The sequence below is a fragment of the Phyllobates terribilis genome, unplaced genomic scaffold, assembly GCF_046119375.1.
Source record: "Phyllobates terribilis strain yellow unplaced genomic scaffold, ASM4611937v1 Scaffold_1__5_contigs__length_1240528914, whole genome shotgun sequence".
In the NCBI taxonomy this organism is placed as follows: Eukaryota; Metazoa; Chordata; class Amphibia; order Anura; family Dendrobatidae; genus Phyllobates; species Phyllobates terribilis.
Genome location: NW_027362761.1, coordinates 499,345,934 through 499,370,327, shown reverse-complemented (window position 1 = coordinate 499,370,327; position 24,394 = coordinate 499,345,934). Strand labels below are relative to the sequence as shown.

The 24,394-nt window shown below is 44.9% G+C and overlaps 1 protein-coding gene across 1 annotated transcript in view; it reads left to right on the top strand.

Annotated features, from left to right (window-relative positions):
- The first annotated feature begins 606 nt into the window (after positions 1 to 606).
- Positions 607 to 24,394, top strand: part of SERINC5 (serine incorporator 5) — an 81,937-nt gene continuing 58,149 nt past the window's right edge. Inside the window, exon 1 of the mRNA XM_073680195.1 lies at positions 607 to 877. Within this exon, the coding sequence (XP_073536296.1) occupies positions 848 to 877 (30 nt within the window). The 5' untranslated portion in view covers positions 607 to 847. The remainder of the gene's footprint in view (positions 878 to 24,394) is intronic.

Below are 24,394 nucleotides of genomic sequence, written 5' to 3'. Positions count from 1 at the left end.
ACCCCCCCCCTGTACGTGTGTATCACTACACAACACCCCCCCCTGTACGTGTGTATCACTACACAACACCCCCCCCCTGTACGTGTGTATCACTACACAACACCCCCCCCGTACGTGTGTATCACTACACAACACCCCCCCCCTGTACGTATCACTACACAACACCCCCCCCCTGTACGTGTGTATCACTACACAACACCCCCCCCCTGTACGTGTGTATCACTACACAACACCCCCCCCCCTGTACGTGTGTATCACTACACAACACCCCCCCCTGTACGTGTGTATCACTACACAACACCCCCCCCTGTACGTGTGTATCACTACACAACACCCCCCCCTGTACGTGTGTATCACTACACAACACCCCCCCCTGTACGTGTGTATCACTACACAACACCCCCCCCTGTACGTGTGTATCACTACACAACACCCCCCCCCTGTACGTGTGTATCACTACACAACACCCCCCCCCCCTGTACGTGTGTATCACTACACAACACCCCCCCCCCCTGTACATGTGTATCACTACACAACACCCCTCTGTCAGTGTCCCGTGGAGTGGGCTGCTCTGTGTGTCCCGGGTGGTGACACGGTCTGGCCCGTCCTCCGATCCTCCTGCCCAGCTGACGACAGCGGAAACTGCGGCTGCTCATTATCCTCCTGGCACCGGGGTCCTGGAGCAGCACAGCCCACGGTCAGTCCGGGACACTGAGCCGGAGCCACACACCGGGGAGACCCTCATATTACACCGGGGCTCGGGGAGTGTACGGCGGACACGCAGGAGCCTCGAGGAGAAGCTCCGCTCATCTGCCCGCTGCAGCCATTGTCTCACTGAGCCAGGACCATGTCTGCTGCTGGATGCTGCGCCCGGCAGGTAAGAGCTCTCTAGTACTACTACTCCCAGCATTGCAGGAGCATAGTGAAGGGACTGCACTACTAACCTGTCACCCAGGGCTCATACACACAGTATGGTGTCAGTAATACATCCGGAGACTTCAGACATCCCCTGATCTCATGGGGGTTATGATACTTTTTTGCTATCAGACACTGAATGAGAATGAAACAAGTTCCTCATCACAGTTTTCTCTATGGGAATATTACATCTGGAGTAAATTGGGGGGGATAATAATTCTGGGATAAATGTTTTTACCACTAATGCCCAGTAATGTGAACGATGAGCTGTAATCCCTCTGTGGTCGGGATCCATGGTCAGTAATTCCAATAGACAAGATGAGAATCTCAAGTGCTATTATTCCTGCGTGACCTTCTCCAGTTTCTTCTGCGGTGCGTCTGATGGAGGTTGTTGTCCTTCTAGCCAAAAAATGAAATGCTCGCCCTCTAAGTTTAAGATTAACTATTTTTACTGACGCCACGATTCCCTTATATGTGTCAGTTTCTGATAATTTTTTCACATCTTCTAGCACTTTTCCTTTAATACACTTAGTACATTCTGACATAGTCCAATACTTAAATCATATTCCTCAATTGACTGGTCCTCTGCGTGCCACCCTTGCCCGATTGCTCCTCTGCGTGCCACCCTTGCCCGATTGGCGGTAGTCCTCTCTATGTGCCAAAACAAAGACTCTTTGGCCAGTGTCACACTACACATAGACAAAATCGTTCTGATTCTCACTGCCAAGAGTCGCATGAGTGTTCTCCATATAGTAATCCGTGTGTAATGCGATTGCATTGCGATGATGCAATATTTTCTCGCCCATGTATCCGTATGACATCCGTATGCAATGCTTGTTTTTCTCTGCAACTGTTATTCTCTAATAATTTACAGGACCATTTACAGTGTTTTATGCTACAGAATGGTAATGTATCCGTAAAAATTGGGACGGCATACGGATGGTCCATGTGGCGTCCGATTTATTTCTCGCACTCACAGGCATGCATTGGGGAGTCTCGCACGATATAAACGTACAGTCGCTGCATGCTGGGATTTTGCACGCACGCCGAATACGCCTCAGGAAAAAAACCGTGATCTGAGCTGCCCCATGAAATAACACTGGGCCGAGTGCTATGGGATGTTTTATCGCATAGCACTCAGCCATGTTATATGGTAGTGTGACTCCGGCCTTTCTGTGAGAATAGCCCACATATAATATTATACTAGGTGTGCCTTCCTCTGGCAAAATCAGCTGTGTCCCCAGAGGTGGTGAGACCCAAACACTGATCATGACTATAGGACCCTGATCCCCAGGAGCTTGTCCCGCGGGCAGCTGCATGTCTGGACAATTGTTCCCTTTTTTTTTTTCATTTTGTTTTTTTTTTACCCTGAAGAGATTTAGAAAAATGCCTGGTGACAAAAAGATAAAAAGGTACATGTAATTTTTTAAGACGATTTTGATGGAAACCGCTCCAAGCTAGGCACTGTCCTATCAAGGCTGCAAAAAAAACTGCTCTTGGTAGAGAACCCTTCCAAAGAACTGTGCTCTGGAATATGGGAGCTGGGCTCTGCAGCCCTGTCCTGAGCGGAGCAGACGCATGCATGCGCGGCCTCCGTCCTGAGCGGAGCAGACGCATGCATGCGCGGCCTCCGTCCTGAGCAGAGCAGACGCATGCATGCGCGGCCTCCGTCCTGAGCGGAGCAGACGCATGCATGCGCGGCCTCCGTCCTGAGCGGAGCAGACGCATGCATGCGCGGCCTCCGTCCTGAGCGGAGCAGACGCATGCATGCGCGGCCTCCGTCCTGAGCGGAGCAGACGCATGCATGCGCGGCCTCCGTCCTGAGCAGACGCATGCATGCGCGGCCTCCGTCCTGAGCAGAGCAGATGCATGCATGCGCGGCCTCTGTCCTGAGCGGAGCAGACGCATGCATGCGCGGCCTCCGTCCTGAGCGGAGCAGACGCATGCATGCGCGGCCTCCGTCCTGAGCGGAGCAGACGCATGCATGCGCGGCCTCCGTCCTGAGCGGAGCAGACGCATGCATGCGCTGCCTCCGTCCTGAGCAGACGCATGCATGCGCGGCCTCCGTCCTGAGCAGAGCAGATGCATGCATGCGCGGCCTCCGTCCTGAGCAGAGCAGACGCATGCATGCGCGGCCTCCGTCCTGAGCAGAGCAGACGCATGCATGCGCGGCCTCCGTCCTGAGCAGAGCAGATGCATGCATGCGCGGCCTCCGTCCTGAGCGGAGCACAGGTGTGCATGCGCAGCCTCCGTCCTGAGCGGAGCACAGGTGTGCATGCGCGGCCTCCGTCCTGAGCGGAGCAGACGCATGCATGCGCGGTCTCCGTCCTGAGCGGATCACAGGTGTGCATGCGCGGCCTCCGTCCTGAGCAGAGCACAGGTGTGCATGCGCAGCCACTGTCCTCTTCATTGTCTATTGCAATGCAGCGTATGACGCTCAGTTATTTCCATCTGTCCCATAGGCAGCAAATGGAGTGGAGGTCGCCCATGTGCACCTCTGAACCAGTCAGGATGGGTCTGCAGAGCCCTGCACTGATTGTCTCTTCAGGCTAAGGGATACAGTGTTGTTATTTGCCCATTGCAGGCCGGTAAAAGTCAGTGCAAAAGGGCCATTTCTTACTAAATCCTGTGCTCTCTGCTTGTCTATATTACTGTGCTACAAAGAAGAACGTGAGCACTGCAGCCAATCAGTGACCTCAGCAGTGTGACCACTAAGGGGCCTCATTCACAATAGATAGTGGTGGTCTGTGCTCTCTCCTGAATCCTCCTCCTGCGTTCTCTACCAGAGATCCGCTATCAGTCTCTTTTGGTGGTGGCTTTTCTCGCCAAGGATAAAAGTATTGGCTGTCTGAAATCAGACATGCCGGATCCTTATTGCCCCTGACATCATCTATCGGGAGAGAATCGGGGGGGGGGGGGGGGGGGGGTCACATTACACTGTCAATCTCGCCAATGTTAGTGGGTTCACCCGACGTTGATCTAATGTGTATTTCGCCCGGGTTTAGACAGCAATATGTCTCAGTCCGTATTGTTACGGAGACCCTCTTTGTTTTAAGGAGAACTTTGGAATAGACAGCAAAGGGTCTTCACATTGCCAGTGAAATTCAAATTAAGATACTTCATCGATGAAGGAAGAGAGACAGAATACATGTGACATGCATTGTCAGCAGGTAGAGTCTTCTGGTGTGGCAACAAAGACTCACCATATTTATTAGCTAGACAGAACAGAACTTCATTGTTACATACAACTGAACAGAAAACCGAAATAGACTTAGAAGTAACAAACACATTTCCCTTGGCCCAGCGTAAACCTTCTTGTCAAGGACTTCACAGGAAACAAGTATCTTAGTCAGACATTCCACAATGTAAAATCAGAAAACACTCAAGCAGACTTCAGACATAGCAAAAATATAATTTTTTTTTTTTCTAAATTAGTAATTTAATCTAGATATTAAAAAATTAACCATAACAGTATATGCAGCGCTCGCACTGATCGCGGACGTCCTGACCCGACCTTACAGCCATGTAGATGTACATAATGTCGGAAGTTTTGGTCAGGGGTCCTGCAGTCAGTGCGAGCATTGCAGTCCGTGTATAGACCGTGAAATATAGCCATCTAAACCCGGCCTAAGACCAATGCTTGACTTCTGCAGTCTGGTGTGTGAACATGACACCAGCACAGTAAGCCACTTTTGGGAGCGGCAGTGACCCCATAGCAGTTCCTTGTACATCAGTTCACAGAGTTCCTTTGAGGCCATCTTATAAGACCACTGGGACCCCCGTATGGCCTTACAGATTCCAAAATATAATTACTGAGGCTTTCATTGTCTGTAAAGCTTCTTGCAGAATATCCCCCTCCTTTCCTTTCAATATAACCCACATGTCTACCTCCATTGTATCATTTGTTTATCTACGTCGGAGCTGAAGTTTCTGCTTCTTTGTATCAGTGAGGAGATTACAAGTCTAGGGACGGGTCTCATCTTCGTTTTCTTGGAGGCGGTCCAGCATTGTTTTGGCTCGGTGCCGTGGACTGAGATCACTCCCATTTTCTTTGTGCGCTCCAGCTTCAGTCTTTGCTATCACAGTACAGTACATGACGCTTTCATGTATTCACATTGTAACTATTGTCAGGGAATGTGGGAAAATGAATCCAAGCCTAGAAAACATCAGCTTACATAATGCTGTGGAGGAATTTGTAGTCGCGTGCCTCCCCCACAACCGCTGGTGCAACATCTGCCCGTCCTTGGCATAGGGAGGGCCGCTACTTTCCTTCCTTTTTCTATCAGACTTCCAATCTCTCTTATAGGAGGTGTATAAGAGTAGCAAAAAATAGTTTCCAGAAACAGCGCCGCCCTTGTCTATGGACATTGTCTGGTATTGGCATTCGGGGCTGACTGCAATACCAGAGTGGCACCATTTTTAGAAGAGCGCATCGTGTTCATAGGACAGGCATTCCTTTTGTCATCCATTCAGAAATTCCAAAACAGTCCGTAAAAGTGGGGCACTTTTTTGCCCTGTCCGTTAAATAAATCGAGGCATCCATGATTTTTTTGAGGCTGAAGGAACTTATACAGATTTTTTTTCTTACTGTGATTAACTATTTTACAGTGAATTCAGATATTCACGATATCACTCGGGCCACTGGGGCTTCTTCAATCGTGATCCACTACAATAAGCCGTAGTCGAGAGAGAACACTTGTGGCACTCCCAGAACGGGTATTCAGTGCACTCTATTCTGACAACACGTGGGTATACACGTGAAGAGCGGCGCTCCCTCAGGCCAACGCTATTCTGCGTGCCTGCTCTTCAAATTTACCCTCTCATTATTGGACTAAGGGGCATCAAAGACACGTTCTAGGAGTGCCACAAGTGGTCTTACTCAACTGTTGGTCCAAATGTTTGTCCTTACATTATTTTTGAAAATGTGGCACAAATCTGATTTAATATTTTTCCCCATCTTCAAAGATGGAAAACCCAAGTCACATCATAAGCTCTTAGGGGCTCGTTTAGACAGGAATATTATACGGACTTGTGCTCTCCGACAGCACACAGACCAATGAAGTTCAATAGAGCTGTTCAGATGAACGAGTATCTGAAAAGAATCTCAGCATGCTCTCATTTCTTCCATATTTTGTATGCGATTCGTCTATTCAAGTGTATGGGTCCACCAAAAAAAAAAATCGGATCCCATGCAGATCATACGTGTAGCATCCAATTTTTACGGATAGATCGCAGTTATTCATATAGGAAACTGTATTCAATCATCTACATATTAAAATGTTGTATAAATACAGATGCCACATGGATGTGAAAAACGGACGCACGGATGGAATAGGGATGAATATCGTTTTCCAGATGAAAATCGGACGTTTTCCATACACTCCCCTGAGCCTTAAAGGGGTTCTCTACTACTTTCACATTGGACAGGGCATCAATGTATGATCGGCCGGGGTCCAACACCCGGCACCCCCGCCGATCAGCTGTTATCGGTCCCGGTTGCGACCGCCAGCCGGAAGTCTACCTGCGGTTCTTGGCCGTCAAGTTGTAGTGGCCGCCGCTTGTTACTGCACATCCGCCTCCTATTCAATTCAATGGATGTTCAGTACCCCATGGCGGCCACTACAGATGGGTGGCCAAGCACCGCAAGTAAGGACTTCCGGCCGGGTGCCGCCGTCGCCGGCACGATAACAGCTGAACGGCGGGGGTGCCGGGTGTGGGACATCTTTACCAACCATCAGTCGGCCGGCACCCCTATACACATTAGACTGTCATTCGAACATGTCGATATTAGTTATTACTGGGTTCAGCTGACATTAGTCTGTGTATGGTGGGGTTAAAGCTGTTTTATGGACAGCCTGCGGCCTGTAAGTCAATAATAGGCTACAAGCTTCTGTCTTTGGCTACTACTTGTTCTACAAGACAACAGCTGGGAATGTGACATGTATGTGCGATATCCGATCACACTGACTGCTGAGTGACAGTAATTACTATTTAAAGAGTTACTAAACTTTATAAACCACCCGACCTTCTTTGGGAAAATTCTTAAAAGTTCGTCCATTTGCATAAAGATAATAGAGACAATGGTTACACTCCCTACAGATATCAGCAGGAGACTGGGTTGTCTTTATCAGTTTCAAAGGAGGTAACTTCCAAAGTAAAAGCTCCTAAAGCAGACACAAAAGATAAAATTGTGTGCTGAGTTGCTGTGCATCTGTTATCAGCGATTCGTTAACGGCTTATTTTATTTCTTTGGAATCAAAACTGCTGGATCCCAATAGGGTGGACTGGTTCAGTTACATTTCTGTATGGGTCAGTAATGGAACCACCAGAAATGGTATGCAGATGTACGCAGAACCTGGGAAAAAATAGTGCAATAGTGAGAACCCAGGCTTATATACCGCAAGTCATTTTCTAAAACGATGTGATCTGATGATAGAGAGAAACCTACAAGCCACAAGTAAATAAATTACCCAAATGGCAATTTACATTAGAGTGAAATTCTAGGTGACAACAGAGGTAAACGAAAGCGAATGACAACATTGTGATAATGTGAGTCATGGAGCTCGGTGTGGCTGAGTTTTACATTAGAATTGCAAAGCATATTGCAAAAGAATTGCAAAGAATCGCACACAAGTGTATTCGGAGCATTGCCCTCCCTATCAGTCCTCTAAGTCCATCTCTTAATGAGTGGAACAGGCTGCCACGAGAGGTGGTGAGTTCCCCTTCAATGGACGTCTTCAAACAGAGGCTGGACAGACATCTGTCTGAGATGATCTAGTGAATCCTGCTTTGAGCAGGGGGTTGGACCAGATGACCCAGGAGGTCCCTTCCGACTCTACCATTCTATGATTCTATGATTCTTCATGGAGAAACAGAATCCATTAGATCTATCAAAGGCCTCTCACCCAACCAACCAGTATCCTGTTCTGTACAGCTGAGGGGCAAAAACTTCCAAACAGCTGTCTATGATAAGTAGCTTTTCCTATTGGAGAAGACTCTGCTATGGCTAAATATCGTAAATCTGGCAATGGCTGAAAAACTATGACATTTTAGCCCATGTTGGTCGTCAGTCATTCGACTTGGCCAAACAAGTCCAATGACACTGTGAAAAGGATAAGCAACCTATCTAGGTAAGTTCTTCAAGGAAAGATTGTTCATGGACGAAACTATTGGACAAAATATCCAAACATGTCCGACTTTGTTTGACGATCAGAGTTTGTCATTGGTTGGATAAAGTTATTATTGTTAAATGCCACCATACGAACATTGCAAAAATTTGTGTGCCCACCTATAGTTGTGGTATTGGTTGGATTTTTATTGAAGCAGCCGTAAATGGGTGATCCTAAGGAGCCAGCGTTTCAGTCGGACATACCTGGGCGAGATAATACAGCCAGTGCCTGATAAATGCTGTCCATGGATTCGGCGGCATATATCAGGTTCTCTTTAAAGGGTTGTGATATTGGGCAAAAATAAACCTTGCCCAAAATATTTATTAAAAAAATGAACACAAAAACCTTTTTTTAACAATAGGTCATTTTCTGATGACACTTTCCCATTAGCAATTAATTTAGTTTTCTTCCTGGTATTGCTCCCTTTAGATGTGGGAGACTATAGTAATAAGCTTTTTCCTTACTATTCGGAATGTTATGGACATTTTTCGGAATGTTATGGACATTTTTTACGATGAAGGTCTGGATCTGTTTACAAACTGCTGACAAATTCTCAAGAAAACCTCGGGGAACGAGAAATTCCTCTGCAGCCCTGGATGTAATTATTATATTATTTCTGCCACTAAAGAGAGAAAGAGTGAATCTCTGCAATGACTGTAATGAGATAGAAATTGTCTATGATCCTTTTACATAGAAATCCCAACTGCTTCTATATACCCAGGATATTCTTCTGGAAAGGGTTTGGGGAGACTGTGGGGCAGATTTGCTAATATATCTGTGCATAGACCTCATCAAAATTTAGCACAAAATGACACCTCAAGTTTTAGACAATTACTTTGTCTCTTGCAATGAAGAGTCGTAGCGTAGAGGAAAAGCCAGGATAGCTTTAAATGCATCAGCATGCACAAAAAGTAACGCAAAATGCAGTGTATATACACTGCTCAAAAAAATAAAGGGAACACTTAAACCACAGAATATAACTCCAAGTAAATCAAACTTCTGTGAAATCAAACTGTCCACTTAGGAAGCAACACTGATTGACAATCAATTTCACATGCTGTTGTGCAAATGGAATAGACAATAGATGGAAATTATTGGCAATTATCAAGACCCACTCAATAAAGGAGTGGTTCCCAGGTGGGGACCACAGACCACATCTCAGTAGCAATGCTTTCTGGCTGATGTTTTGGTCACTTTTGAATGTTGGTTGTGCTTTCACACTCGTGGTAGCATGAGACGGACTCTACAACCCACAGAAGTTGCTCAGGTTGTGCAGCTCACCCAAGATGGCACATCAATGCGAGCTGTGTCAAGAAGGTTTGCTGTGTCTGTCAGCATAGTGTCCAGAGGCTGGATGCGATACCAGGAGACAGGCCAGTACACCAGGAGACGTGGAGGGGGCCGTATAAAGGCAACAACCCAGCAGCAGGACCGCTACCTCCGCCTTTGTGCAAGGAGGAACAGGTAGAGCACTGCCAGAGCCCTGCAAAATGACCTCCAGCAGGCCACAAATGTGCATGTGACTGCACAAACGGTTAGAAACCGACTCTATGAGGGTGGTATGAGGGCCAGTCGTCCACAGATGGGGATTGTGCTCAGAGTCCAACACTGTGCAGGACGCTTGGCATTTGCCAAAGAACACCAGGATTGGCAAAGTTGCCACTGGCACCCTGTGCTCTTCACAGATGAAAGCAGGTTCACACTGAGCACATGTGACAGACGTGACAGTCTGGAGACGCCGTGGAGAACGATCTGCTGCCTACAACATCCTTCAGCATGACCGGTTTGGTGGTGGGTCAGTAATGGTGTGCGGTGGCATTTCTTAGGAGGGCCGCACAGCCCTCCATGTGCTCGCCAAAGGTAGTCTGACTGCCATTAGGTACCGAGATGAGACCCTCAGACCCCTTGTGAGACCATATGCTGGTGCTGTTGGCCCTGGGTTCCTCCTAATGCAGGACAATGCTAGACCTCATGTGCCTGGAGTGTGTCAGCAGTTCCTGCAAGATGAAGGCATTGAAGCTATGGACTGGCCCGCCCGTTCCCCGACCTGAATCCGATTGAGCACATCTGGGACATCATGTCTCGCTCCATTCACCAACGACACATTGCACCACAGACTGTCCAGGAGTTGGCTTATGCTTTAGTCCAGGTCTGGGAGGAGATCCCACAGGAGACCATCCGCAGCCTCATCAGGAGCATGCCCAGGCATTGTAGGGAGGTCATACAGGCACATGGAGGCCACACACAATACTGAGCCTCATTTTGACTTGTTTTAAGGACATTACATCAAAGTTGGATCAGCCTGTAGTGTGTTTTTCCACTTTAATTTTGGGGGTGACTCCAAATCCAGGCCTCCATTGGTTAATAAATTTGATTTCCATTGATGATTTTTGTGTGATTTTGTTTTCAGCACATTCAACTTTGTACAGAACAAAGTATTCAATTAGAATATTTCATTCATTCAGATCTAGGATGTGTTATTTGAGTGTTCCCTTTATTTTTTTGAGCAGTGTATGAGGGGGTCATGTTTGATCAACTACAGCAGGGATGTCCAACTCAAACAGACAGAGGGCCAAAATGAAAAATTTGGACAAAGTCACTGGCCAACCAATATTTATTTATTTATTTTACTCACATAGCGCCATTAATCTCACAGTGCTTTACAGACAATATCATCACTTGAATGCATTAAAAAAAATTAAAAAAAAATGGCACCCACTTCATGGCTGCTGTAATATGCACCGATAGTGTGTGTTGATAAATTTTGCAAGTCCTAAATCAATTTTGAAATTTTACAACTTATAGTAACCACAACCTTTTTAGAGACAGCTTTCAGCACTATTGAAGTAAGCACAAAATCATATAAAAATATAATTAAGGCTGTGTGCACACGATGCGTTTTTAATGCGTTTCCGCAGTGTTTTTGCAGCTGCGGAAACGCATTAAAAACGCATGGTAGAAGGGCAGCAATGTTCCCCAATGATAATCCGCATGTGCTGTGCCCATGCTGCGGATTTTTCCGCAGCGTTTATGCTGCGCTCAAAAATCCGCAGCATGTCCATTAATTTTGCGGAAACGCGGTGTTTTCGCCGCCATTGACTTGCATTAGACCGCATGGATTACGCATCACTGTATATGTAGATGCGTAATCCACGCGTTCTAATGTGCGGATAGTACCCGGGTGTGGAGGAGAGGAGAGTCTCATCCACACCCAGGTACCATTAAAAAAATCTGTAAAAAAAGAATAAAATAAAAAATAAATGTATACTTACCTTCTGTCGGCCCGCGCACCGCTCCTGCTTGGTTCCCGGCACTTTGCAGTGAGTTGAAGGACCTGCGCTGACGTCAGAGTCATGTGACGGGTCACGTGACGCTGACGTCGGCAGGTCTTTCAATTCAATGTTGCCGGCAAGGGAGAACGGAGTGAGCAGGACACCGGGGGCCATCGGAGGGTAAGTATACATTATTTCTTTTTTTTACCACTCTCTCGGGTCACACTATATAAATCCATGCTGTTTGCATGGATTTATATAGTGTGACCTAGTTGTCACAAGCACTTTCCAAGTGATACTAAAATCGCCTGGAAAGAGCTTGTCAATCCGCATGTGGAAATGTCAGTGGGTAACCGCTCCATTTCCGCATGTCCCTGGCAGGAAAATGCATGTACAATCCGCATGCGTTTTTTTCTGCCAGGGAGATGCAGAAACTCTCAGGAAAAAATCCTGAGCATTTCTGCATCGTGTGCACATAGCCTTACTTGGCGCACTTGGAAAAAAGTGGCAAGACATAAACCGTAACTTTAAAGAAGATAAAAAAAACTCTGAGCTTCCCTGATTCTGCTGCTCTTTTCTGTTTTATGCTGCACCACTCCAATGCGGAGATACTCACATTTGTTGCTTTTGGAGCTCACTTTGGGAAATCTCTATCTATAGTGCAACTGGGCGTTTCTTCACTGTCCTTTCTGGGTCATACACTTTCACCCCTCCCTTCTACATGCTGCCAACCACAGCTTGACAACGTCTGAGACTGCTAGATCAGCTACCGAACTGTGATTGGCAGCATCTGTGAAGGAGGGGTGAAAGCGCACACCCCCAGAGAAGACTATGAAGAAATACCCAGCTACTCTGCAAGCAGAGATTTCACATACTGCGCTCCAAAAGCAACAAATGTGAATATCTCTGCAGTACAACGCAGCGCAAAATGGAAAAGAGTGACAGAATCAGGAGAGTTCAGGGATTTTTGCAAGGTATGACTCAATTTTTTTTAAGAAAGTGATAGGTCCTCTTTAAATAGTGCCCCATAGAAGCCTATGGATACTGTACATTAGGCATCTCCTCTTCCTGTTGGTATTTTTTGGGGAATCCCTGATATGATTCCAGTTAACTCTGATTTAGCTCATAAAACGCTAATCTGAGAAATCCATGAAGTTTACTTTTATTATTTTCATGTTCTAAAATAAGACTAATATTGTATACACTCTGCAGTAATGTAATTTGAAGCTTGTGGGCCCCAATGGAAAATCCCTAGCAATACCCCAAACTATCATGAAATACGGATTATCCGGTTTGTTTAAGTTGGCATTTTTTCTTAAAGTGCATTTACACTGGCTGATTATTCGTAACAAGAATTTTTAACAACTCTCATTTCTCAATTACTCTTTCTCTGTAAACAGGCTGCTGATCACCTAATAAATGAGGAAAATGCTCATTCATCAGGTGAAATCATCTTTTGTGCTGCACAAAAGATCATCATTCTCGGCAGCGAATCATCCTGTGTAAACAGAATCTGTGCTGCCGAGAACAATGTATTACGGATCATACTGATCGTTAAGAGCCTGTGTAAACAGGCTATTAGAAAATGGCCATTTGGAAAATATTTACAGGTTCGCAGTCGATTTGGTTAATGTAAACCCAACTTTAGACTTGATCCCTGAAATAGCTTTTGATCAGATTTGAGATCTCCAAAAGAGACAAGCTGATTGCTTGATCCTTCTGGTCCCTGACGTTGGAGGAAGTCACAGACCCTCATATGCATCGACCAATCAGACTACAGTTAAGATGTAACTGATGTTTCAGGAGAACTTGCAGCAGAATCTGTGTCTGACTATTGTTCCTTCCTCTTTCCCCTTCCACTCTCCATAGTCTTATGTCATGTCCTATCTCAGTAATGGGAAAGTCTTTGTACGTTGAAGACAGAGATTTTACCCATGAATTAAGAATTTTGAGAGTAAATTATGAGTCCAGAAGGAGAAAGAAACACATTTCTCTGATAAGATGTATGTACTATTAATTTATGGAGAAAAATAATTATAATGCTGGTTACTTATTAATGGGGTTGCCTCAGCAAAATCATATGAATACCATAGAGCCAAAATAAAAAGGAATTAAAGAGGTTGTCCACTACTTTAACATTGATGACCTATCCCTACACCCAGCACCCCGCCGATCAGCTGTTATCGGTGGCGGAAGTACTCACTTGCAGAGCTGGCCGTCTACTGATAGTGGCCGCCGGAGGGTACTACACATCCGCCCCCTATTGATTTGAATAGGAGACGGATGTGTAGTACCAAGCCTCGGCCACTATCAGACGGCCATATTACAAGTAAGTACTTCCGGACAGCGGCCTCCGATTTCAACACCAATGACAACTGATCGGAGGGGGATGCCGGGTGTCGAACCCTTACAGATCAGACATTGATGACCTTTCCTAAGGATAAGTCATCAATGCTAAAGTAGTGGACAACCTCCTTAAGAGCTGCAGTCCTCCTGAGCTTGACTCTTGCTCAGAAGGACTCAATACAGCCGTTCATTTTAATTGTGGCATGTAACACTATGTATCTTTACAGCAGTCAGTGATAACTGCTGATTGTGTAGGGTTAGAAGTCTGGAGACAGCCCCTTTAAAGCCCCCGTCTCACATAGCGAGATCGCTAGCGAGATCGCTGCTGAGTCAAGGTTTTGGTGACGCAACAGCGACCTCACCAGCGATGTCGCTATGTGTGACACTTTGCAGCGATCAGGCCCCTGCTGTGAGGTCGCTGATCGCTGCAGAATGTCCTGGACCATTTTTTGGTCTTTGCCCTCCCGCTGGTCAGCACACATCACTGTGTGTGACCAGGGGGAGCAGCAATCAGGCTGGTAACCATGGTAAACATCGGGTTACTAGGGGCACACGCGCACTTAGTAACCCGCTGTTTATCATGGTTACCACTCTGCTACGGTGAGCGATAACCTCCCGCGCACCGTAGCAGAGTGGTAACCATGATAAACAGCGGGTTACTAGGGGCACACGCGCACTTAGTAACCCGCTGTTTATCATGGTTACTACTCTGCTACAGTGAGCGGTGACCTCCCGCTCACCGTAGCAGAGTGGTAACCATGATAAACAGTGGGTTACTAAGTGCGCGTGTGCCCCTAGTAACCCGCTGTTTATCACGGTTACCAGCCTGCTCCTGCTTCAGCAGGCTGGTAACCAGGAGCAGGACATCGTGGAAAGATTCTTTCCACGATGTCGCTGCTCCCCTGATCGCTGGTGAGCCTGCCTGTTTGACAGCTCACCAGAGATCACATAGCGACGCAGCAACGATCCCTGACAGGTCGTATCGTTGTCGGGATCGCTGTAGCGTCGCTAAGTGTGACGGGGCCTTTAGAAGCCAACATCCTCGGGCAGAAGAGTGGACTTTCCAGTTGCTTTAATGAGTAGAAAGTGTCTGTAAACTTTTTGTTTGATCTCCAAGTCTCAGGGTTCCTCAGTGCAGACTTCTGTTGTGCGCCGGCCCAGAACATGACAGCGCCATCATACAAGGGGGCACATACAAGGGGGCACACAGCGTCTTATCTCCTGTGGAAATTAAGTGCAGCCTTGAATTTCTGGTATCTCCCACACAAAACAAAGAAGTCAGTTATACAGAGCAGGGTGAAACCTGAGAACAGAATAACTGAAGACTTGATGAAGAGTTCATCACTATGACAAAAAATGCAAACCAGTGTATATAAAGTCCTGTTATATGTGAAATACTCTGTGCGATGCCACAAAACCCTTTGATTTGATTTTTAGTTTCTTTTTCTATTCCATTAAATAATCTGTCCATAGAAAACAAATCAGGAAATACCCACAACTTTTTTCACAAAATGCCACAGCTAGTGATCATTCAGCCCCTTAAAGGGAACCTGTCATCAGGTTTTCGCAATATGAACTACGGCCACCACATTTAAGGTCTCTTTTACAGTATTCTAGTAAACTGCATATAAGTCCCCAATCCCCTCTGGATAGCACCAAAAAAGAACTTTATAATCCCCTGATTACTGTGCGGTCCGGTCTGATGGGAGTCGCTGGTCCTGATCCAGAGCCTCCTCTCTTTCTACAATCGCCGTCGTCCTGCACTGCTTCATGTAGATGGCTCGTCCTACGTCATCCACGCAGTCTCCCCCAATCACGCACCTGTGCAGGCGTACTTCCTTCTGCCGCGCTGAGAGCAGAGCAATGTTATCGAATGCACGTGTGCCAGCCTTACTTTTGGGTCATCGGCGCACTTTGGCCTCCCCCGGCGCATGCGCGCTACAGGACTTTGTTCTGCCCTCGGCGGGGAAGTAAAAAGTGCGCCTGCTCAGGAGCTCAATGGGGGACACTGTATAGATGACGTAGGACACGTAATCCACATGAAGTGGCACAGGAGGACGGAGATTGTGGGAAGAGAGGAGGCACTGAAGCAAGACTAGTCACGTCTATCGGACCGGACTGATGTATTGGGGGATTATAAAAGATATTTTTTGTATTCTGCAGAGGGAATTGAGGATTTATATACAGTTTACTAGAATACTGTAAAAGAGGCCTTAAAGGTAGTGGCCGTAGTTTATATTGGGAAAACCTGGTGACAGATGTGAACATGGCTGTAAACTGAGTTTACACAATAGATAGCTGTCATCGAAATATTCAATAGCTGGAGACTCTCTCTCTCAAGCTGAAACCCCCCTCCCTACTACACACACAAGTTTAGCTCTACCCTTTACTACTGCTGCCACAGACATTTCTACACTTTGCTACAGATAAGCCCAATCCCGTCCTCTCCCGTCCTGCTAAATTACCTCTGTCCTCCCCTCTCGCCACCTCTTCTCTTCACTGGACTACAGGATTTCTCTTGTGCTGCCTCTGAATCTCTTGAATTCTCTCTCTCGGGTAATGAAACTTGCTCCTATCAGCAAACAGTGTAACCAGTATCTGAAAACTCACTTATTGATAACCTTAGATAGCTGTTAGCCAAGCTCTGTTAGCCAGCAGCTTTCCCTCCGCAGCCTCCATGCACAATAATGCTCATGTTCCTTGTGAGAAGTAGTCTGCTGCCAGACATTTCGGGGGGTGGATGATCTCCCCTAATAGCAAATCAATCAGTCATGTTAAAATTGACCCGGTTGCTATTTCTCTCGCCCCGTAACAAACGATGAGGACTTCTTGTCTCCCATCTGCTGTGTCCTTGGTCCCCTCTTACCCGTGTACGTCCCCTCTGTCATGTAATGTACAGGACTGCGCGATCTGCCGGGGAGAAGCTATGCTATAATATAATAATAATATAATGTGATATAATAGACCTAGCTCTGTGGGCATTATCCATTCATGGTCCTCAAGGACTAAGGGTGTACACCAGAAACACGTAAGGATTTATCCTCATGATGGATCTCCCTGTTTTTAAATTCATTTAAAAATCCTTTTTTGTTCATCTCTTCTTTCATGGTCCTGGTGGATGCCACATCAGGGCATGGCGTGGGATGTTCCTCTGATGATATAAGGGGGCTCATCCCTGTCTGTGGCTCTGGGTATAACACATGTCTGTGACCTAGATTTGGCTTTCCTTCCCTTGACCCCCTGCCGGTGTGCACAATACCATGAGGCCCAGGATGGTGCGCTGCTGATAGTTCATGGAAAGAGATTTCCCGGTATTAGCCGACAGTTACGGACATTTCAGAAGCAAAACTGATTTCTGCCTTTTCCTGGAAGACTGACTGTTCTACATTACTTACGACCGGTGTAATAATCTGCGGTGACTCCAAGGCCCAAGAAGCTTCACAATTCCTTGATTTTTTTTTTCTCTCCCATTTAACGCTTCATTCACACATCTGTGTGACACGTACCAGTGTTGTGCGTCTTTTTTTCTAGGACTGCCACTGACCTTTCTAGGACAGCCACGGACCTAGAGAGTTTTTCATTGAGCCATATATGCATCAATTTTAAAACATTTTTGAGACTCAGTTTGTCCTATGAGAATCTGCATTCTTAGTGCTTTTTTGTTTGTTTGTTTGTTTGTGTTTTTTTCCGGCTTCTGTTAGATCACATCCCTTCCCTGTAGAAAGCCACATCTGTGTTTTTTGGTCCGGAAATGCATGTAAAACTTATTAAAAGAAAAAAAAGCAGCATGTACATGTACATGTGTTTTTGATGCAGAAAATGAGCTCCTCATTGAAGTCTATGGGAAAAAAACCCATAAAAAATGCAGACACAAATGACGTTCTGCAGATATTAACACTGCCACCACATGTCAGATTGTGTAGGGATAAAAAATGTGATGTGTACATGAGATTTGAGAAATCAGATTTACTTGGCTAGTTGTGTATTCTGCTGGGGGGTGTGGGGGGGGGTTTCAGCACAACGTCGTTGAAGAAGGACCCCATTGTGACTTTGTGTCCTAGTATTGCAAGGTTTCCATTTATTTGAATGGCCAGCAAGAAATTCTACATCTCCTCTGCTACAGGAATCTTGAGACGAGCCCTTTACGGCTTCTTATCGATGGGATAACACTGCACCATAAAATTGTTATCACACAGATTTAATTGCTTGGTCCTTACTGATCCTTAGAACAGTAGCACCCACCTGGTCACCATTCCAGGCAGGAAAATGGGCCACAAAAAAGAAACGGATATATATTTTATTCTGGTCTATTTTGCAGACTGAATTTGCACATTCAGGTGAACGGGTTAGTGATAACCAAAAAGAACATTATAGGGTAAATCAAAGGCATTTTTTGCTTTTACAGAAATTTATATATGGCAATATAACAGTATACTTGTAAAGTTAGGAAAATCGGTAATTTATATATAACTAAAAATGTAAATGTTCGTTTGTTCAAAATCTTAAATCTCCGAAAGTTCTTCACCGATTGCTTTGAAATTTTAACACAACGTTGCATTCGAATACACACATGTTTTTATATACCTACTATGTTTTTTAGGAAGGATGCCGAAGCAAAAACAACGAGTCTAAGGCCCATTATATGAAAAAAATAGAAAATATTTTATTAGACATTATTGTTTAAACAGTATCCGGAGTGACGCAAATATGCAACCAATACGTGAGTGAGTTAAAACATACTAAAAACATATATGAGTATTACAGCAGATCACCACAGGTAACCGGTGTATATCTCACTGATATCCCCATTTCACCACTCATTATCACATAGAAAAAAATACACATAAGGGGAAAAGGGAGAAACCATCCAAATATCACAGATTGTCATATCCAATGACTCCCAAATATACTGTGTTCTCCCTCTCCTCCCTAAAAGCAAATGAAGAGTAGAATCTAGTTACCTTTGTAGCGTGGCACCGGTACTCTGTGTGATTCCCCGACGCGCGTTTCGGCGCTAATGCCTTTCTCAAGGGGATGGTCTTGGATGAGCCCGGAGTGTTTAAATATGACGTCGCCCATGTTTCTAGCCAATCAAGTAAAGGTCACGCCCATTCCGAAAAAGAGGGCGATCACATGGGCATCGTCATAGCGACCATAGCCGCTGTTAGAAATATCCCGCGACCCGGAAGTAGTCGATCACGTGGGCATCGTCATAGCGACATAGCCACTGTTTAATGTATCACACGACCCGGAAGTGGGTGATCACATGGGCATCATCATAGCAACATAACCACTGCTTATTGTACCCCACGACCCGGAAGTGACGCAGAGTGCGTCGCCGTAACCCAGACAACAGGACCCTCCGGCATCGCAGCAAAAACGCTACCCAGGATGTCGAAGGAACCAGGCGTGAGGGGACAGCGGTGCACCTGCGTACAGAGTCGATGGTAGATTACCGCCACATATCACACTGAACACTGCTGTCTAAGCCCTATTTCAACACAGATACTGATATTACCATTTTAGCCCTTATTTACCCCTATATTGTCCCTTAATACACATAGATGTTATTCACGACACCAATATTCAAAATACCGTAATATATATATATACTTCTATAGATACACATGTATCATTGATGGTTATTACCTCTACGTATTAGTATTGTGAGTAACATCAGTAACAACTGAGCATAAATACAGGACAAATTAATTAACAATAGACTTATTTACATGTAATTACACACCATGAATGGATATTAGGGATATCCAAATATAAATACATGTATTTCTCCCGTGACCATACCATCACTTCATATCACAAATTTTAAGTCCTAAATTATGGTTACATACCAATATTATGTGAATCAGGGCCAAATACCAGTACACAAAGGGGGGATCACCACCCACATATACATCATCTAACCCTCTATGTGTACATAGAATCATATAACATAGATAAAATATAATCACAACAACTGTGCGGGTACAAATACATAGAAATCATTGGATATATATTTTTTCTTCTTTTTTGCGAATTCCTCTGTATTCGTATGACATCTAAGGCGAAATATCACGGATTGTGATCACGGGTGTGATATATAGCAATGTTGCAAAGACGGCCCCATCTATGGACGCACAATGGACCATACTCATCCAAACCAATAAATTCATTAGGCCTGCTGAAAAGATATCATAGTTAAAAACCACATCAAAAACAACATAAAACCGTTATTACACATATGGGTTGTATAGGACACCATGATGTAACTACAAGATAGGTTCACAAAAATGGGGCAAACGTATTATTTTCATTAAGGCCATTTGGGTGTAGGGTTCCAAGGGTCCAGATCCACCTTGTCTCCATACGGGCAAGTTTCTGTGAGATGGGCCCACCCCTTATCCCCCCGTCCACCATATCTATACCTTTTACCACCAACAGTTTAGCATTGCAATCGTGGTGGATTTTAAAGTGTTTAGGTATCGTCTTAAGGGATGATATATCTTTTTGTTCAGACGCAGCTATTATCCCAAGGACATGTTCTCTAACCCGTATTTTTAGGCAGCGCGTGGTCATCCCAACGTAGATAAGGCCACATGGGCATGTGGCATGATATATCACATTGCGTGATATACATGTAATATATTTTTTGATCTTATATATCTGTTTGCCCGTGGAATCGACAAATGTGGTACTTCTAGCCACGTTGGGACAGGCCACACACCGCCCACATGGTATACATCCGGGATTGACACTAATATTGTCCATAAATGTCTGCACTTTACCACCCTCATAATGGCTCCGGACCAAATGGTCACGGAGATTTTTTGCACGGCGAAATACGATTGCCGGTGTTTTTGGGACGTATTGGGATAATACAGGATCAGCTCTCAATACTGGCCAAGCTTTGTTGAGAGCATCTCTAACGGCGGGTATCTGAGTGTGGAATGTTGTTATAAATCTAACCATATCATTCTCTTGTTTATCACGGGATTTATATAATAAATCATTCCGTGAAGAGTATTTGGCCCGATTATAGGCTTTTTTGATCATTCTACGACTATACCCACGCTCATAGAAACGCTCCCTCAGTTCCAATGATTGTTTCTCAAATTCCTGCTCCGTGGAGCAGATCCTGCGGAGACGCAGAAACTGCCCCACCGGAACAGCTCGAACCATATGCGATGGATGGGATGAGGAAGCGTGGAGAAGGGTGTTAGATGCAGTCGGTTTCCTAAAGATATTAGTTTGGACGGCATTGTCCCTATCACGTATTAAACATACGTCCAGAAACTCAATTCTGTGCGGATCGTATGCAAACGTGATATGTATGTTCATTGTATTGATGTTTAAAGAATCCATGAATATAACAAGATGTTCACATGAACCCTGCCAGATCAGAAAGATGTCATCAATGTACCGCGTCCAAGAAAGGACGCGGCCCATTGACGACCCCTGATCGGGCAGGGAGAGGTCCTTCTCCCACAGCCCCAGAAATAGGTTAGCATATGAGGGGGCAAAGGCCGCCCCCATAGCAGTCCCCTGGAGCTGTAGGTAGAAGGACCCCTTAAACACAAAAAAATTATGAGTAAGTGTAAATTCCAATAACTCCATTATTAGAGCTTGTATATCCATAGCTAGAGATGACCCTCTCAGAAAATAATGGGTGGCACGTAGGCCATCATCATGTCTAATATTGGTATATAGCGACTCCACGTCGGCTGTTACCAATAAAGAATCGGTCTCTAGAAAGAGTCCGTCTACTCTTCTAAGCAGGTCACTCGTATCCTTTAAGAACGAAGGGAGATTCTCCACCAGTGGGTTCAATTTAGAGTCTATCCATCTATTGATGGACTCCAAGTAATTCCCCCTACCCGATATAATAGGCCTTCCGGGAGGTTTATTCAGATTTTTATGTAGTTTTGGGAGAAGGTATAGGGTGGGAATTGTTGGCTCGGCCACAGTTAATGTAGATGCCAGTTCATCCGTAATGACTCCTCCACTAACTGCCTTATCCAGAATCCCTTTCAGTTGTGCCTGAAAGCCAAGGAGTGGATTATATGTAAGTCTCTTATAGCATATTCCATCTCGTAACTGGCGAAATGCTTCTGTTTCATACATGTGCCGTGGCCAAACCACCAAATTCCCACCCTTATCGGCTGGTTTAATTACCACATCTGGTAAGTTCTTCAAAGTTTTAAGCCGTTCTCTCTCCTCCCTACTCAAGTTATCACCAGAAATGTATCTTGGGATCTTATGTAACTCATTAGATACAATCTGCACAAACATCTCCACATTAGTATTACTAGATAAAGGGGGGAACCGCTTGGAGCCCTTTCTAATAGATGGAGGTACCTTGTCACCATCTACGGAATTATGCTCCACCGCTAATTCCTCTAGCGTTCTCAATGCTCGTTGCTCCTCCTCAGTGGGAAATAGATTCCTTATATTGGGATCATGGAATTGATGTTTAAAAATCAAGGATCTAGCAAATATATGTAGATCCTTGATTAATGTAAATTCATCAAATCCCGCTGAGGGGGAAAAGGATAATCCCCTGCCAAGTAAAGAGAGATCGGACTCAGATAACATGTGTTGACTCAAATTAATTACCTTGTTGTCATTTTTCTTTATTTCGGGTGGTCTAAAGTTTTGCCGCTTATAAGGATGATAATTAATATCACGATGTTTTCTTGTCTGTGAACTGGACCTAGTCACCCTTGATGTAGATGCATCTTCACCAATTTCATTAATAGATGATCCAGATGTAAACGATGATGTACGGGATAGTCGAGTTTGTTGAGTAGCTATTTTTCGCCACCAATATACCCTTTTAGACTGATAATCGCGCATGTCTCTATTAATTTTTTTGAATTGGACCTCTTGTATTTTTTTGACAATGCCGTCCAAAGATTTCTCCAATTTTGCATCAAAAACGGGTAATTTATCCGAAGGGCAACTTGTCTTAAAGACTGCCTGAGCAGTATCAATAGATGCATCTAAATCAATAATTTTACCCGTATTGAGCTCGATCAACTGTTTCATAAGATTGATGGAACATTCATCACAGGTTGCTTCCCATTTAGAGATGAATAATACATCATCTACAGGGAAGGTAGGGACAATTCGCACACGTAGACCCCTTGGTATCATTTTTCTATTAAGGTAGGTATCCAGAAACGCCCTATTCCACCATAGCCGAGTACGTTTAACCATCATGTCTTGCATTCTGGAAAAATCCTCCTCCCATTTGCGACTCCCATCTTGCTGGGGAGTGTCACCATCCACCCCAAACGCCTGTTCAACTTGATTAAGCCATGCCTTTTCCTTGGCTTTATAATCCATACTTCTAATATCACAACCTGTGCTAGACACAGTAAATAGAATATGAGAGAAAGAATTAGAACCGAGTACTAAGTTGCTAAATATGATTAAATATCCAATATATACATCATACATTTTGCAACCTACTCATGGACATATGTCTCTGACCACTCGTTTAAATCAGTTTTATAGGAAGGATGCCGAAGCAAAAACAACGAGTCTAAGGCCCATTATATGAAAAAAATAGAAAATATTTTATTAGACATTATTGTTTAAACAGTATCCGGAGTGACGCAAATATGCAACCAATACGTGAGTGAGTTAAAACATACTAAAAACATATATGAGTATTACAGCAGATCACCACAGGTAACCGGTGTATATCTCACTGATATCCCCATTTCACCACTCATTATCACATAGAAAAAAATACACATAAGGGGAAAAAGGAGAAACCATCCAAATATCACAGATTGTCATATCCAATGACTCCCAAATATACTGTGTTCTCCCTCTCCTCCCTAAAAGCAAATGAAGAGTAGAATCTAGTTACCTTTGTAGCGTGGCACCGGTACTCTGTGTGATTCCCCGACGCGCGTTTCGGCGCTAATGCCTTTCTCAAGGGGATGGCCTTGGATGAGCCCGGAGTGTTTAAATATGACGTCGCCCATGTTTCTAGCCAATCAAGTAAAGGTCACGCCCATTCCGAAAAAGAGGGCGATCACATGGGCATCGTCATAGCGACCATAGCCGCTGTTAGAAATATCCCGCGACCCGGAAGTAGACGATCACGTGGGCATCGTCATAGCGACATAGCCGCTGTTTAATGTATCACACGACCCGGAAGTGGGTGATCACATGGGCATCATCATAGCAACATAACCACTGCTTATTGTACCCCACGACCCGGAAGTGACGCAGAGTGCGTCGCCGTAACCCAGACAACAGGACCCTCCGACATCGCAGCAAAAACGCTACCCAGGATGTCGAAGGAACCAGGCGTGAGGGGACAGCGGTGCACCTGCGTACAGAGTCGATGGTAGATTACCGCCACATATCACACTGAACACTGCTGTCTAAGCCCTATTTCAACACAGATACTGATATTACCATTTTAGCCCTTATTTACCCCTATATTGTCCCTTAATACACATAGATGTTATTCACGACACCAATATTCAAAATATCGTAATATATATATATACTTCTATAGATACACATGTATCATTGATGGTTATTACCTCTACGTATTAGTATTGTGAGTAACATCAGTAACAACTGAGCATAAATACAGGACAAATTAATTAACAATAGACTTATTTACATGTAATTACACACCATGAATGGATATTAGGGATATCCAAATAT